Here is a 14,350-nt window from a genome sequence, read left to right as displayed (position 1 = left end):
TTTTAATTTCTTTAAATAAAATCTCTGTTTTGAAGGATGACTATGCACAGTGCAATGCTTTCCGAGGCGCTAACTGACTTGGGTCTGCTGGAGCTGCTGCTTGGAGAACTCCGCAGGAGAGCTAAAATCCTGAGGAAGGCTGGAGTAGTCTCTTGTCCTAAAATGGGTATAAATGATTGTTTCAGTTTCCTCAACTTGTCATATAATTAGTTGTACTAAGTGCAGACAAAGGGTGCTTGTGTGACATAACGCCTGCCGTTACAAAAAACTTGGGAATGAACAGAACACTTGGCCATGAAAGAGTACTTAAGAATACAAAGTGTGTCATTGTGAAATGAAACTCGTATGCTTCTTTGTATTTGGGCATGTACCTTCGGTCTAGCAGGCAAATGTAACCTTAAAAGTGCATCTTTCATCCTGACTATGTGCCCTGTGGTTCACACCTTCTCTTTAGATTCTCAGCAGCTGCCATGTGTCGAGGAAGGCGAGAAACTGCTCACTACTTGCATGCTTCAAGTTGTGTCAGCCCTTACTCTGCGTTCAATCAAAAACACAGGTACATGCAGTCATACTTTCCATATCCAGTCACTTGTGTACCAGGCATAATAAATATTTCTTTCTTTCATTTGTCTTGAAGCTGCACACTGTTTTTGCTAAATGTTTTGCACATGTATTCCAGTTTCAGTGCGAGACCTTGGTATGATTCCCTATATCAAGATCTTCTTGGATGTTGATCAGTATCGAGAGTCCACTTTGAGCATTTTGGAGCAGCTAGCTGAGATTAACCCAGAGGAATTCATGAGTACAGCCATTGGAGCTCTCTGCTCCTCCACTCAGCAGGAACTTGGATTAAAGCAAGACCTTTTGCAGGTACTTTACATGGACCCTCCATCAGAGACAACCTCACACACACACATCCAGTGATCTAAGTTGAACTGTGCATGTAGCCTCTATATCACATCATAACAAATAGTAATACACTTAAAACATAATAAGCTTCTGAATTTATTTTCTTAGCATGTGGGACTCTTATTCCATTATGGACAAATGCAGATTGATTTGCTAAAATGCGTTTAGCTGTTAACTCTGGACCGATTTGATTAGACCTGCAGCCTTGTGCTGTGGCACTCAGAAGATTACCACCTCTATCAGATCAGTGAATGGGACAGATCTGATTAGACTTAACCAAGTTACACACCTACTGTATGTGTCCATTTTTATAGATGGCAGCAAGAAGACCACTTACTTGCTGATATTATGTGTACTTTGTGTGTGAGCGCGTGTGCTTGTTTGCGCACACATGCACTCTTTTTTTCTGGATGTGTGGGTATGTGTGTATGTGTGTGTCTGTTCTTTGTGCTAACATGGTTATAGCAGGTGGCAATCAGATTGGGTGCGACCTGGGCTAGCAAGTGTTGAGAGCCATTGTGATTACTCCAGTTTCAGTTAATCACATTTCCCCCTGCGTTCTGTCTCACACATTACCTACCTGATGGATTAGTTCTCTAAATTTGATAAAGGCTAATGGGATTTTGTTCACTTCCAAAAACTAGTTACCAGAAATGATTTATGATTTATCTATACGTTTCATCTATTTTTTATGACACTGTTTTAATTGAATGGGGAGATCTTTTAAAAGTCAAGATTTTAGGCTTAGTGCCTATTACATTGCTTTATCTGTCAATGCTTTATCAGAATCTACTGGGTAAATGTATTATTAAGCTAAAATGTGTTTTAGTGTACATGCAGATTGTCCAAATGGTCTCAGTTCTGTCTTTGGTATTTCAGTCTTTGTTGAAGGTCTTGGAAAGCCCCAACAGTTGGGATGCCTTCAGGAGGGCAGGAGGCTTCACTGGACTGTTGTCTCTGGTGACGGACATGGAAGGAGCCCTATCTAACCCTCCGCAGGGAGAAGTGTGGAAGTCACTGGGGCATCAACCACTAGTTGACCACCTCCTCCTCACATTGCACATTTTGTCTGTGGTTGTGCATCTTCACACTGCAAATGCCCATCATTTTGAGACTGGTGGCTTTTATGAAAAACTGGCAGAGGCTCTACTTCAGCTGGGCTGCTTCCATGCTGAAGGCTCTGGGAGAGAGGAGTGGGTTGGTGAAAAGTGCTCCTGTCCCTGGACTGGAGAAGAAAACCAGGCTCCTGGAAAGAGCTTCTACCAGTTTGTTGATTTGGCAGAATCCCCTGTAGCTTCTGCCTCTCCCTCCACACCACAGCCCAATCTGCCTCTCACTCTTCAGACATGTATAAGGCTGCTCTCCTTTCTCGACCAGTTTGCCACAGGAACATACTCTCCTCAGAAGTTAAATTTGGGACCAGAGCGAGAGGATGGATGTGATGACGATAAAAGGAAATCAAATGGAACAGCAGCACATGAAGGAGTTTATTCAGGATCTCCTCCTGCCCACTTGGGATCAGGCTCACAGTCCATGGAGGACAAACAGGGAAGTTCCAGAAACATGGTGCCCAGGAGTCCCTCAGTTTGCACGGAGTCTCAGTACAGGTGGATATTTCATTTTGGAGGGTTTTTCTTAATATAAATTTATGCATTCACATCTAAATTGTACACATAAATGTACTAATTGTCTGTGATGTCAAGTATTGACCCTTTCCCCCCCCTTTTTTTTTTTTTTTTTTTTTTTTTTTTTTTTTTTTTTTTATTTTTATGTTGCCTGGTTTATAGTAGGTTCAGTTGTGATCCTGTTATTCTTCACCCAGGAGCAATCAGAGTTATTATGACTCTCCTTCCATCGGTTTTTACTCACGAGGACCCACAGGTACCTTTCCATACCTGACATTTTACAATCTCTAATGTGCCATACTTTTTAATCCTCAAAGAGGCCCGGCATTAGAGAAATTTATTTTCCTCTTTCACAGCTCTCAATGGAAGTCCAACTCTCACTTGCACACCACATCCAGGCAATGGTCAAATCTGAGCGAAACCGTCAGATTATGTGCGAGGGTGGGCTGGTCTCCATCCTCCTGGCCCACTGTCAGAGCATGTTGCTCACTCCTAACCACCCACTACATCTACCTGTTACACGCATTTTGGAGAAGCTCTCTTCCCAGTGCATCACTCCTTCAGACTTCAGGTCAGTTATGCACATAAACTGGAGTTTATATTCAAAGTATTTCTTTTTTGTACTGAACTTACAATATTGTCTATATAACCTTTTCCTCCTCAGAAAATTCCTGTGTTTGGGGGATCCTCTCATGTGTTTGGGAGACAAAACAGCCAAGCAAATACAGTCAGAATGTAACCCAGAAACCAACGGACCTGTATCAAATGGTACACATGTGTCAGGTTTTGTTTTTTTTGTTTTTTTGTTTTTTTGTTTTGTTTCTTTAAATCAATAAATATTTCATTTCATCCTCTTGAGATTTAGCTTTGGTTTTAATACATGAAACACATTAGATTTTGCTTGTTGTCTAAACCAGGTCACAATACAGGGGTAAAGACATTGAAGCGCAGCTTCAGTTTGTTGCAGTCTACAAACTCCATTGGTTCAGCAATCCCTGTCCACCAGATCCTCAGTCTCGTGTCCATGACTTCACCGCGGACCTTTAAACCACACAGACTCTCTTGCTCACCTGCTTTTGTGGAGTTTGACATGAGTGAGAGTGGATATGGGTGAGTTCTTGCTTCACTGAGCTTCTGACTACTCTTGCAATATTAAATAGAGTAGATGATTAGATGGGGTTTTTGTTTGTTTTTGTTTTTTTGTTGTTGTTTTTTGCTGCAGTATCAGATTTCATCAAGTGATAAGAAAGGAAAAATAGTGAGCATACAGTAGTGAAAAGAGATAAGAATTTTAAATCATTACCTTAATAAAATATTGTGCTGTAAGTGTTGCACATAAAATTACCTTATAATTAAAATAAATAAATAAATCAGCCATTTGCTAAATACTTGTAATGTAACATTTTGCTTTGTAGCTGTCTTTTCCTCCCCTCTCTGGCCACAGTGAAAGGCGTGACTGCTGATTCAGTCTCAACAGGTGGAATTGGAGGAGGCAAGTCCCCATACTTTATTATTGCAGATTTGTGCATGATTCTGAATAACTGTTTAATCAGTTCCCTCTCATATTTTAGACTGCAGAAGTTTTCCACCTACAGCTGGTCTTTCATTTACCTGCTGGTTCCAGATCAACAGGTTCAGTTCAGCCTGCGATTCCCACCCAATCCGCTTACTGTCTGTGGTTCGCCACATGTCCCGCACTGAACAACAGTACATCTGTTTGTCCATCTCCTTCTCAGCCTATGACGGCTGTCTGGTAATCTCTACAGAGGAGGAAGCATTAACATATCTAGGTGAGAGTACTGTTTGTTCTTGGTATGAACTTAGCAGAATTTGTTTTGAATTTTAATTAATTTTTAGTTAAAAACATCAGTGTTTTTGCAGTGAGGTGTTTAAACTACAGAGACCATTATCCTCCATGTTTTTCAACAGATATGATGGAGCCGGAAGCTGAAGTAAGCAGTCCCACATCTTTGCCTACGTCGCTGAGGTTCCGTTGCTCCAGTATGCTGGTCCCAGGTCAGTGGCACCATCTGGCTGTGGTCATGGCCAAAGACTTGAAGAAGAGCTGTGTGACCTCGGCCTACTTCAATGGCAAAGCAGTGGGGACAGGAAAGGTATGCTGCTGAGAGGAGAGAGGAGCTGAACTGATTCAAAGTCTTACTGTAGCATTCATGTGTTCATTCATGTGTCCATTTCCTGTCAGATGAAGTATATTCAGCCATTCCCTGGTCAGCATGTCTCCATGGACCCCTCAGCTGTGATTGATGTATATGGAGTAATGGGGACACCTCCTCTCTGGAAGGAATATGCTGCTGTAGTGTGGCGAGTGGGTCCGTCTTACCTTTTCGAAGAGGCTTTGAGCTCTGAGGCAGTGGGTGCTATATACACACAAGGCACCGCATACCTTGGCAACTTTCTGGCTTTGCGAAACACAAGTGAGTCAGTGTTGCACTAATTTCACACATCTCTTCTTTGTTCACTTTTAGTGAGTCATCCTAAATGGGCACTTTAGGTTTAGTCTGATTTTGTCTTTTGTCATGAGTTTTCATCATGTGAACCTACAATTAAGTACAAGTTTAATAGTGTCATAACAGTTCTCATTAAAAAAAAAACATCATGGTAGATTATTTTAAATTATTACATCAGTTGCATGTAATTGCACAAGTAGTTTTTCTTAATATACAGAATTTGACAGTTTATTGTGATCCATTATGTGAATCCATCCATTGTGCATTGTTTAGCTTCACTCGCTGGACTTGATATACTTCACCGGTCTGTATTTACCTCTCTGCTTGTGTCCAGGCCATGATCGAGATCATGACTCTCTCCCTCTCAGACTTGTTCCTGAGGAGAGGATCTCATTTGGCATTAACCCAGCAGTTTCCACATTAACAACTGTTGTTCAGATCAGAGAGGATTACAACGAGGTGGATTGCAGGCTGATTGCTAAAGAGGTAAGGTGAGCCTTTTGTTGAAACTAATTGTTTGTTGTTTTAATAGATTGTAGTAATCCATGTGTCTAATTGCAGATGGGGATAACATGTCGCGATCAGTCCACCCCTGTGTTCCTTGCTCAAAACATCAGCCAACACCTGAGTGGTACAGCTCGTACCATAGGAGCAGCGCTGGTTGGACATTTTGGTAATTCAAATATTGTCCTGAAACTGTTGTTCCCTATTACTGACACTTTATTTATTCATTTATTTATTTATTGTTTTATGTTTGACTACTTCCTTCTAGGTGTGCGTACGTTCACCCCCAGTTCTGCATCTAATGGTTTTCTGTACGTTGGTGGACCTGCTGTTGTTCTCAGTCTGGTTGCAATGGCACCAGATGATAGCTCTTTGTATGCAGCAGTTAAAGTCCTTCATTCTGTTTTGGAGACCAACTCTGCCATGCAGCAGGAAATGAACCGCATAAATGGATACAAGGTCTGTGAGATCTTCGTGTGCTGGAGTAGCACAGTTGATTTATTAAAAGACATAAATATCTGCTGTTTACAGTTGTTATCTCTTTTTATGTGTGTCCTTGTAGCTGCTAGCTTTCCTGCTGAAGATGAAGAGCAGTCTGGTCAGCCACCGAACCTTTCAGTTGGTTCTGCATCTCACAAATTCATTTGAGCCGGGCTATGGATCTGGTTGCCTACAGAAAACACCTGCTTTCCAAGCTCTGCTGTGTGACCTAGATGTGGGTATCCAAATTTTACCCTGTTATTTTTTTTATTTTATTTTTGAAGGCTAGCGAGAATCTTAATGTCTCTCTGTTTTTCAGGTGTGGCAGAATACTCCAGACAGTCTGCATCTTTCAGTTCTGAACTACTTTGCTGAAATCCTGAATTCCTCAGGGTAATTTCCACTGTTATCAACGTGTAACCCGACCACAGTGTCTACATATGTAGTAGCTAATTTATTATTAACTCAGATGATTGACAAGGTACGGGGCACAAAAGAGGCTTTTGTTCAGAATTGATGACAGACTTTATCGGCTGTTCTGTCAACATTTATAACGGCTTCCCATCGATATCCTGGAACTGTATGACAGAAAGTCAAGGGAATGTTCAACAGAATCAGCGACAGAGGCTGAAGAGAAGAGTGAATGTTTGAGTGGATTGCTGTATTAGATTTTCTGTCTGTGGGAACAGATTGCGATTGATATTAATACTGTTTGCCTTTCCTTCACTGTATCCTCAACAGTGACAACGGGAATGCAGCAGTCATCCACAGCGTGGACATGTTACCAAAGCTGCTATTTGAGTTGTGTGACCCTGCTGTGACCATTCAGAAGGTTGTGGTTATTTCTCGTGTCATCACATCTCTCCTTAAGGTTTACTTGACCGCCACTGACATAAGCAGGTATAGACAGGGAACGCACTGTCAACAACAACTGTCCTTTTGTTACATTTTTAAAAAAGTATGTTATCTCATTATGGTTGGTAAGGGCTCATACTTTCTCTGGATTCCTTTTATTTGATTAGACTTGGGCTTTTCCTGGTCTACACTCTTCCTCCTTCCAGTAATGCACCTGAAAGCGGTGAAATATCTGATGTTTCACAAGATGTGCCAGGTACAGCACAAAAAAACAAAACTGTATCTCATAGTGTGTCATGTTTAACTCAAGTTGTTACTTGTACTGAGCCAGGCCTGTCTCCCCTGTGCTGCAGCTCAGAGTACCGGCCCAGCCAGCCTCATCTGGATCCGCAACCAGATGCTGCTTTTGCTTTGCGAAATCCTTGAGTCAGACAACTTTTTAAACAAAGAGTGAGTCTGTTACCTTTTTAGCTATCCAAATTCTGAGCATAAAGAATTTATCCATTTTCTTGCTTAACCTTGAAAAATTTTTATTCCCCCTGCTAGTCAACAGAAGGTCGTATTTGATGCCTTGGGCAGTGATTGGTTCCTGTTCTTCCTTCAGCCACACCTTCATCCTTCCACATTTAAACTGGGTCTCATTCTCCTCACACACTTTCTGTCAAGTCCAAGCCAGCAGAGAAGCTTCAGAGAGGGAGTTCTTCCAGGAACACTCATTGGGGGCATGGAAGAACCCTTTGCTGTCATGGGTACATAAAGTTTAACATTATATTTACTTGTTTAATTAGAAATTTGATTGCTTTTAAGTACTAATACAACCACACTAAACAGCAGTTTTTATAGAGAATGTTACTTATTAATTTTACACATATAAGTATTTCACCTAAAACCAACTAATATCAGTAATTTTTTGCCATGCTGCCAGACAATCTTCAAGCCAATTCTTGGTCTCACGAGTGCGTCAGTACCACGTGTTCTGGTTTTGATGTACTGCGGGAGTTGCTGATCAAACAGTCTCATCTACCTCACGTGTATGAAGCTCTGGCTGCTCTGCTCCAGGGGAAGAAGACCAGTCACACTACAAAGGGAAATGTGGGTAATTTGTTGTTTATTTATTTTTAAATGTAGTAATCTGTCTTGGTCATAATTTATGATATACTGTAGGTTCGTTTGGATGATATCCTGCAGCCACTTATTGACAACCAAGTGGAGACTCCTGCCCAGCCCCTCTGTGTTGAAGCTGGTTTAATAATGGTGGAATTGGTCAAAGTTGTTGTCACTCAGGTAATATAAATAAGCATAGCACTTCAGTTTTTCACCAGAAATGGATCATGTTTAATAACTTTGCTTTTGTTCTTACAGCCCTTTTCGCCATCGAAGTGCAAGTCAGTCACTGATACATCATGGGAGTCACAGCTTCCAGCAAGCGTGATGCAGTTTCTTTGTCTCATTCATAACCTCCGGCCAAGAGACCCACTGTGGGCATCACCCACATTCCTGCACGCGCTCGCTGGTGTTGTGTTCCCTCTGGATATTTCAGAGGTCTGTGTGGTGTTCTAGTTCCACAAAATTCTTTAGCAGTTCTCCTCTCTCTGGTCTTATTCACTCATTTTCTCATGTCTTTCAGGGGGCCAGGAAGTACAACATAGTGGGTGAAGGCGAGGATACAGTCAAGAGTCATCAAACCCAGAAACCAGTCCTTGATTTCATCCGTATTCTTCTTATGGACAGTCTTCTCAATGTGTCTGCCAACACCAACGCTCATCCTTTTGTTCTGCTACTGGAGGTGAATTTACATGAGTACAAGTTATTGTGTAATGTTTCGGCATAAAATATATCAAACATAGACAACATGTCCTTATCACAAACAAAAATATATTTCCATTGAAGAGGCCTCTTTATTTTACACTAATACTGTAAAACTCTCATTTGTCCAGAAGGTGCCACTCTATACTCAGTTACTAAAACAAGCATAGTCAAGCTATTCTCAATTAAATTATTCACCACTAGGAGGGCAAAGCACAAAGAGGGCAAGCAGTGCAGAGTTCTACACGTTTTCAGCTAGACACTGCAAGTGCAGATGCTGATGGCAACAAACATCAAATTAAAAGAGAAAACTTTTACCTATCAACATGTTGTCTCATTAATTTCTAACCACTTAACTACTTAAATGTTGCAGTTTTCCCCTGATGGCGCGTCTTTTGAACAGAGCCAGAGTTTTCAGAGTGAGTTGCTGGAGCTGGTCATAAACATCATCTACATGCTCAGCGATGAGGAAGACAACAACACTCATCTGAGTTCACAAGGTAGAATTACAATCCATGCTTTATACGAATACTTGAATTCTGTACACAAAAGTGTGTTTACTTTTTTTATTTTAATTTCCCAGACTCCAGTAGCGAGAGGCCTGAAGGACGGATGGTTACACTGATGGAGAATGTGGTGCTTTTCAGTCAGACTTTGCTATTGAAACTTTACATCGGAACTTATTTGGCAGACTGTGAGATTTTGCTCAACTTCCTCGCAGATCAGATCGTGGTGGTGAGACAAATGCACATACACAAACATACATGTAATGGTATGTGAATGTTTCCTCTAAAAAGTGTACATATTAAATTAACAAAACTTGCAAAGCTGCTCTATAAATTGTTAATTTAGAGACAATTTTATAATCAGTGGGAACTTTAAATTATAATGGTGCAACATCTGCCCACAGTGCACAAATGACTCATTTTGTTTCGGTTTTATTTTAACTGATGATAAATGCACTGCTGTATTCTTCTAGGCTCTAGAGAAAGGCCAAAGTCAAAAAGAGAAGATTGTGTCTGACCTCTACTCATGCACCAATAAAGTCCTCCTTTACTTCTTGTCTCAACCGCGACATTCCCAAGAAGAAAAGGAAGTGGTCATCAAGGCATTGCAGACCTTAATGGAACGCTGGGATGTTGTAATGGCAACTTACAATGGAAATGCCAACTTTGTTACTTGCCTTCTTCACTGTTTGTTACTGATACGTTCTGGCAGGTAACAGGAAAAACAAAACCCACACACAAGCGCGCACACAGTGAAACCTGATTCACTGGTAATTCACACTCTCTCACATTTTTGTAGCTATCCTGAAGGTTTTGGGTGTGTGGCACAAAAACGGAGCAGAAGTTCATCCAGCCTGTCTCTTGCCAAAACTAAGCAATCCAGATCCCTCAGCAATGGAGGAGATGGTTTGACAGGTATATGAATTTTCCTTTACTTTTATCACTTTAGTCTGACATTTTGTTAATTTTAAGTCCACCAGGTCACTAGATGGTTCAGAACAATTTGGTGCTTGTGTGTTCCAGATGAGAGCCAGCTAGTGTCCTTAGTGGAGGCCTGCTGGTCAAAGGTCATATTGGAGAGGCAACGCATGCTTGAAGAAACCTATAAGATAGAGATCTCAGCGAGCAACAAAGTGCAGACAGAGCCTGTCAGCATGACTGACATTAGTCCTCTTTGGGAGGAGATGGCACGCAAAGCCTGGCTTCTACACACAGGTTAGTTCCTGCCATGGGAGGTAATGCCTGACCATTAGTGCCATGATACTGACATCTAAACCCTGACTTTCTTTCAGAGTATCAGAATAAGAAAGTGGCCAGCAGCTCTCAGAAGAAGTTTGACATCAGCAGTGCTCTTCGCTCTGCTTTGGGAAAATCAGTTCCAGAGTCAGTAACTGTAGAGGTAATTGTGCACTTACGTTGTCTCAGTATTTGGTTCTTCTGCACAGAGCAGGCCCAAGCTCTGTGACTGTTGGGGTTGTTACCTTTCCCATGTGTCTCTGCATCCTAGAGCTCTGTGCCAAACACTCATCCCAAAGTCACCACTATCCTTGTGCTGTGGGCCATCCAGCCCTGTGGGGGTGTTTGATTATTTCTTTAAATAGATTTGGATTATCACAGCTGATTGCCCCTGAGTGGGCATTGTAATTGATATCTGTTAGGCCAATCCATGGGAACACTCACTACAACACACTGTTTGCAGCTGAAGGTTAAAGACGCGTTTATTGTTGTTTTTCCCCCCCGAAAAACACGTGGCCCACATCATTAGTTCCCCCACAACGCTTAAGACGTCGAGCCATCTGGAGCAGGGAGCAGGGACATATTACTCAGGCACACAGGCATGAAATTACCGCGTCTGTGTGTCTGTCTCACACCCTTAAAGTGTGTGTGTTCTTGCGCACGTCTCTTGCCCACAGAAATCGGGTTGGCAATTATAGTGGTACCAATCTGATGAAAACATTATTCATTTGATGTTATTCTTTATCATATCAGTCTTTGACAGGCTATCAGAGAGGGTGATGAATTGTTTTTCCATCTGAGATGCAGGAAAGAAGAGGGAGGAGAATTTTTTTTTTTTTTTTTTCCCTCTCTGCAGTGAGTTGCACCACTTTGCTCAAAATAGGTTGCAGCATGCACTGAGTGCTCAGGAAAAAAAATGGAATCATCAGCTATGGTCAGCTAGTCAGCTCCTTTTTTTTTTTTTTTTTTTTTTCATCCTTCCTCATGAAGAAACAAGTGAGTCATTAATTAATTTCTGGATCATCAACTTATGACCTTTGTTTGGCATGTGACGAGCTTATGGGGAGTCTCTTTTCAGACACAGGATCCATGGTTGCATAGAGCACTGAGCATAGTTTCTTGGGCTCAGAAATGTACATTTATTGAACAAAAAAGAGTTTTAAAGCCCACTGTAGGTAATGAATGAGAATATAGAGACTGATAGGCAGACTGTGTCCTCAGTCAAGCTTCAGTGCAATCCTTCCAGAGATTTATTTCATCACCGAATGCAGTTTCCATAATCATATCTGTGTCCTCATATTAGAAAGATAATTAACAGCACTAATGATCACGTTAAGTTCATTACACATTCACTGCCAGCCCAGAATGAAGTTGACATTATGTTGCCTTATCATCAAAGGTGGCGTATTGTTGGGAAGTCATTAAAATGGAAATGAGTGTGATGTTCTGATGTTAATTGCAGAGGGAAGAGATGAGTTATGTATTTAATGCAGCATTTAAAAAGCCAATGAGGTTCCTATCTGCTAAATGGGGTAATTAATGCTATATATTACTTATGTTTGTCAAAATGAAGGAATGAAATTAGGAGATGATGACGCCGACTTGCTGTTTATCTGTCACAACATGGCTCTAGCTTGCAAACTTCATTATTACACTCTTTTCTGTCTGTAATATTTCTATAATCTCTCCTCAGATTACCCCTTTATTTCTTTTTCCCTACAACTTCTCATTTGAATAGGCAGTCAGTCATTTAGAGAAACACTTTTCATTCTCTGGCGAGCTTGTCAAAGTTTGGAACATTTTTGGGTTTCACTTTTATTTCCCCCCCCCCCCCCCTGAATTCTTTTTCCTTTTTCCTGCATCTCTTGTAATGCAGAACTAGTTGTTTTTCCTTTTTATTCTACTTGAAATCAATTATTCTGTTCGTGGGTTTATAGTTCACAAAATAGAATTAGTATCTGTAAATAAGACTCGATATAAAGACTTACCGCATTTTCATTCAGTCAATTAAACTGCTTTCCTGGGTCAGCTGTGAGGATGGACACATGTTGTTTCACTAGTCTCTCAGCGAGCACTGCTGTGATGATGGGCTTAATGAAGCAGTTAACAGTCAGAATATGATCCCAGTGTGTCTGCTGAACATGAGCATCCTGCAGTGTCAACACGGCTTTGTTTTATTTTTTTTCCCCTCATTTTTCATTTCTATCCTCTTTTAATCGACGCATAAACTCTGACTCGCACAATATAAAAGCATAGACACACACTTACCTTGCCCTTTACGGTGGTGTGGCTCAGCAATATTAATGTTTATGTTAATTAGATAATACCAACAAATGATTACATTTCCAGACAGGGTTATTGTAAGACTGTAGCCACTAGCTTATTTTGCCCAGTGAATGCAATTTAGAGCAGATGTAATTGTATGAATGCATTGTAATTGCATGAAGAAACAACAATACTATTATGCATATACAATTTATGTGAACATGATGTGTACTGTGTGTGTTTGTACGATATGAGCTGGGGGAAGAGTGATTGTGCTGCCCCTCTTTTCATTTGCACCCATCAGGTTACTCTTGTTGCTTTGCAGGAGTTTTTGTCCAACATGGAATCGCATCGACAGAGAGGCTACAAAGTGTTGGAAAAAATGAGGGCAAACCACTTACAGGTTTGATGGAAATTTTTAACATGAATACGCTGCTGTGTATTTTATTACAAATTTAAAAGCAGGTCTAATGCTGTTTACCTTTGTGGCACTTCACCCCCCACTATTCTGCTTTGTTTCGCAGGTACGTGCCTCTGAGTGGGAGCATTTGAGCTTCACGTGGCTGAAACTGGAGGCCGAGCTGCTGAGGGAAAGAGCCGTTTTCGGACCTGGCCCAGGAGTGCTGTTGAGCCAAGATTGGGTGCAAGACGCTGCTGAAGGACGCAATCGAACGAGATCACGTATTCGCAGAAAGACTCTGAGACAGTCCAAACGGGTATAACACTTTTGTGTGAAACACATTTTATGTTCAGATAGTGCACAGTCTAACCTGTTACAATGTCATATGTTTTTACAACAGGCGCTAGGAATGCTGGGTATAAGGCCCGACATGTCCGAAGTTGGCAAAAACAGATCAGAAAGTGACGCGGGTAAAGATGATACCTGATTGTTTGTTTAATTTATTTTTTTGTATTTACTCATTATGCTCAGTGGGAAAATGTTTTTTCATTCTAACAGAGCCTAAGCTCTTGTGTGAAGTTGCTGCTGAGGTTAAAGACGAGGAAGAGGATGGAGGACATTTATGTGATCGACTGACTTTTTTCCCTGCACTGAAAGACACACCTGTTATCACCGAGGATCTATCAGACCCTTTAGCTCCTGTGCCCTGCTCCCTCACACAAGACTGCCCGGACATACGTGTCATCCTGCAGGAGCTGCTCCCAGGAGAGGAGGTACTTTGGGTTGGAGTGTGTGTTGGTATGCTGGGCTGCAAACATGGGCCTAAAAAGAAGCACAACTGCTTCCCACCCTACTAATATTCACAATCATAATTATCTGATGTAGACTAAGGGATTCCAATTGCCCAGTGCTGCTATCAGAATTTCATCTTTCCTCATTAGTATAATGTTTTAATGTTGAGGCCCAGCACAGCTCTTCTCATTCTTACAGTGAGTTAGAAACCAGTGCACATGTTGACAGGGACTCTCATTGCTCCGGCAACCAGCCGCGGCTTTTAATGTTTCTGACAGAAGTATTAATAAAAACAGTAGGAGGTGATGCAAGCTGTCTTACATCCGCTTAGTAAGTGTGTGATGTGTGCAAGTGTGTCCTGTTGTCTTGCAGTGGTTGAGTGCATGAGTCCTGCTGAGCTTCCTGTCAAATGAACACAGTCATTAGCTCTGAAAAATGCACACACATGCACAGACTTAACACACACACATGCAGTAACACACAAAGGGAGACCCACTCATAATT

The 14,350-nt window shown here is 41.4% G+C and overlaps 1 protein-coding gene across 5 annotated transcripts in view; it reads left to right on the top strand.

The window, feature by feature from the left end:
* Positions 1-14,350, top strand: part of wdfy4 (WDFY family member 4) — a 39,980-nt gene that overhangs the window by 8,045 nt on the left and 17,585 nt on the right. For 2 of the 5 annotated variants that reach the window (XM_040001804.1, XM_040001803.1), the window contains 35 exons: positions 36-166; positions 455-556; positions 680-870; positions 1,789-2,516; positions 2,697-2,790; positions 2,891-3,105; positions 3,199-3,317; positions 3,452-3,644; positions 3,950-4,026; positions 4,106-4,324; positions 4,464-4,648; positions 4,738-4,969; positions 5,337-5,488; positions 5,564-5,675; positions 5,775-5,965; positions 6,069-6,221; positions 6,306-6,379; positions 6,728-6,886; positions 7,009-7,097; positions 7,195-7,291; positions 7,388-7,590; positions 7,767-7,933; positions 8,006-8,125; positions 8,204-8,383; positions 8,469-8,627; positions 9,021-9,147; positions 9,231-9,382; positions 9,627-9,865; positions 9,953-10,068; positions 10,177-10,368; positions 10,446-10,552; positions 12,980-13,057; positions 13,179-13,370; positions 13,455-13,524; positions 13,613-13,827. In XM_040001804.1, the coding sequence (XP_039857738.1) occupies positions 36-166; positions 455-556; positions 680-870; positions 1,789-2,516; positions 2,697-2,790; positions 2,891-3,105; positions 3,199-3,317; positions 3,452-3,644; positions 3,950-4,026; positions 4,106-4,324; positions 4,464-4,648; positions 4,738-4,969; positions 5,337-5,488; positions 5,564-5,675; positions 5,775-5,965; positions 6,069-6,221; positions 6,306-6,379; positions 6,728-6,886; positions 7,009-7,097; positions 7,195-7,291; positions 7,388-7,590; positions 7,767-7,933; positions 8,006-8,125; positions 8,204-8,383; positions 8,469-8,627; positions 9,021-9,147; positions 9,231-9,382; positions 9,627-9,865; positions 9,953-10,068; positions 10,177-10,368; positions 10,446-10,552; positions 12,980-13,057; positions 13,179-13,370; positions 13,455-13,524; positions 13,613-13,827 (5,830 nt within the window). The remainder of the gene's footprint in view (positions 1-35; positions 167-454; positions 557-679; positions 871-1,788; positions 2,517-2,696; positions 2,791-2,890; positions 3,106-3,198; positions 3,318-3,451; positions 3,645-3,949; positions 4,027-4,105; positions 4,325-4,463; positions 4,649-4,737; positions 4,970-5,336; positions 5,489-5,563; positions 5,676-5,774; positions 5,966-6,068; positions 6,222-6,305; positions 6,380-6,727; positions 6,887-7,008; positions 7,098-7,194; positions 7,292-7,387; positions 7,591-7,766; positions 7,934-8,005; positions 8,126-8,203; positions 8,384-8,468; positions 8,628-9,020; positions 9,148-9,230; positions 9,383-9,626; positions 9,866-9,952; positions 10,069-10,176; positions 10,369-10,445; positions 10,553-12,979; positions 13,058-13,178; positions 13,371-13,454; positions 13,525-13,612; positions 13,828-14,350) is intronic. The other 3 variants (XM_040001807.1, XM_040001805.1, XM_040001806.1) reach the window with 3 other exon arrangements.

The sequence above is a fragment of the Simochromis diagramma genome, unplaced genomic scaffold (assembly GCF_900408965.1).
Source record: "Simochromis diagramma unplaced genomic scaffold, fSimDia1.1 OVJJ01000421.1, whole genome shotgun sequence".
In the NCBI taxonomy this organism is placed as follows: Eukaryota; Metazoa; Chordata; class Actinopteri; order Cichliformes; family Cichlidae; genus Simochromis; species Simochromis diagramma.
The sequence above is the reverse complement of the archived record's forward strand: the minus strand, read 5'-3'. Positions and strand labels throughout refer to the sequence as shown.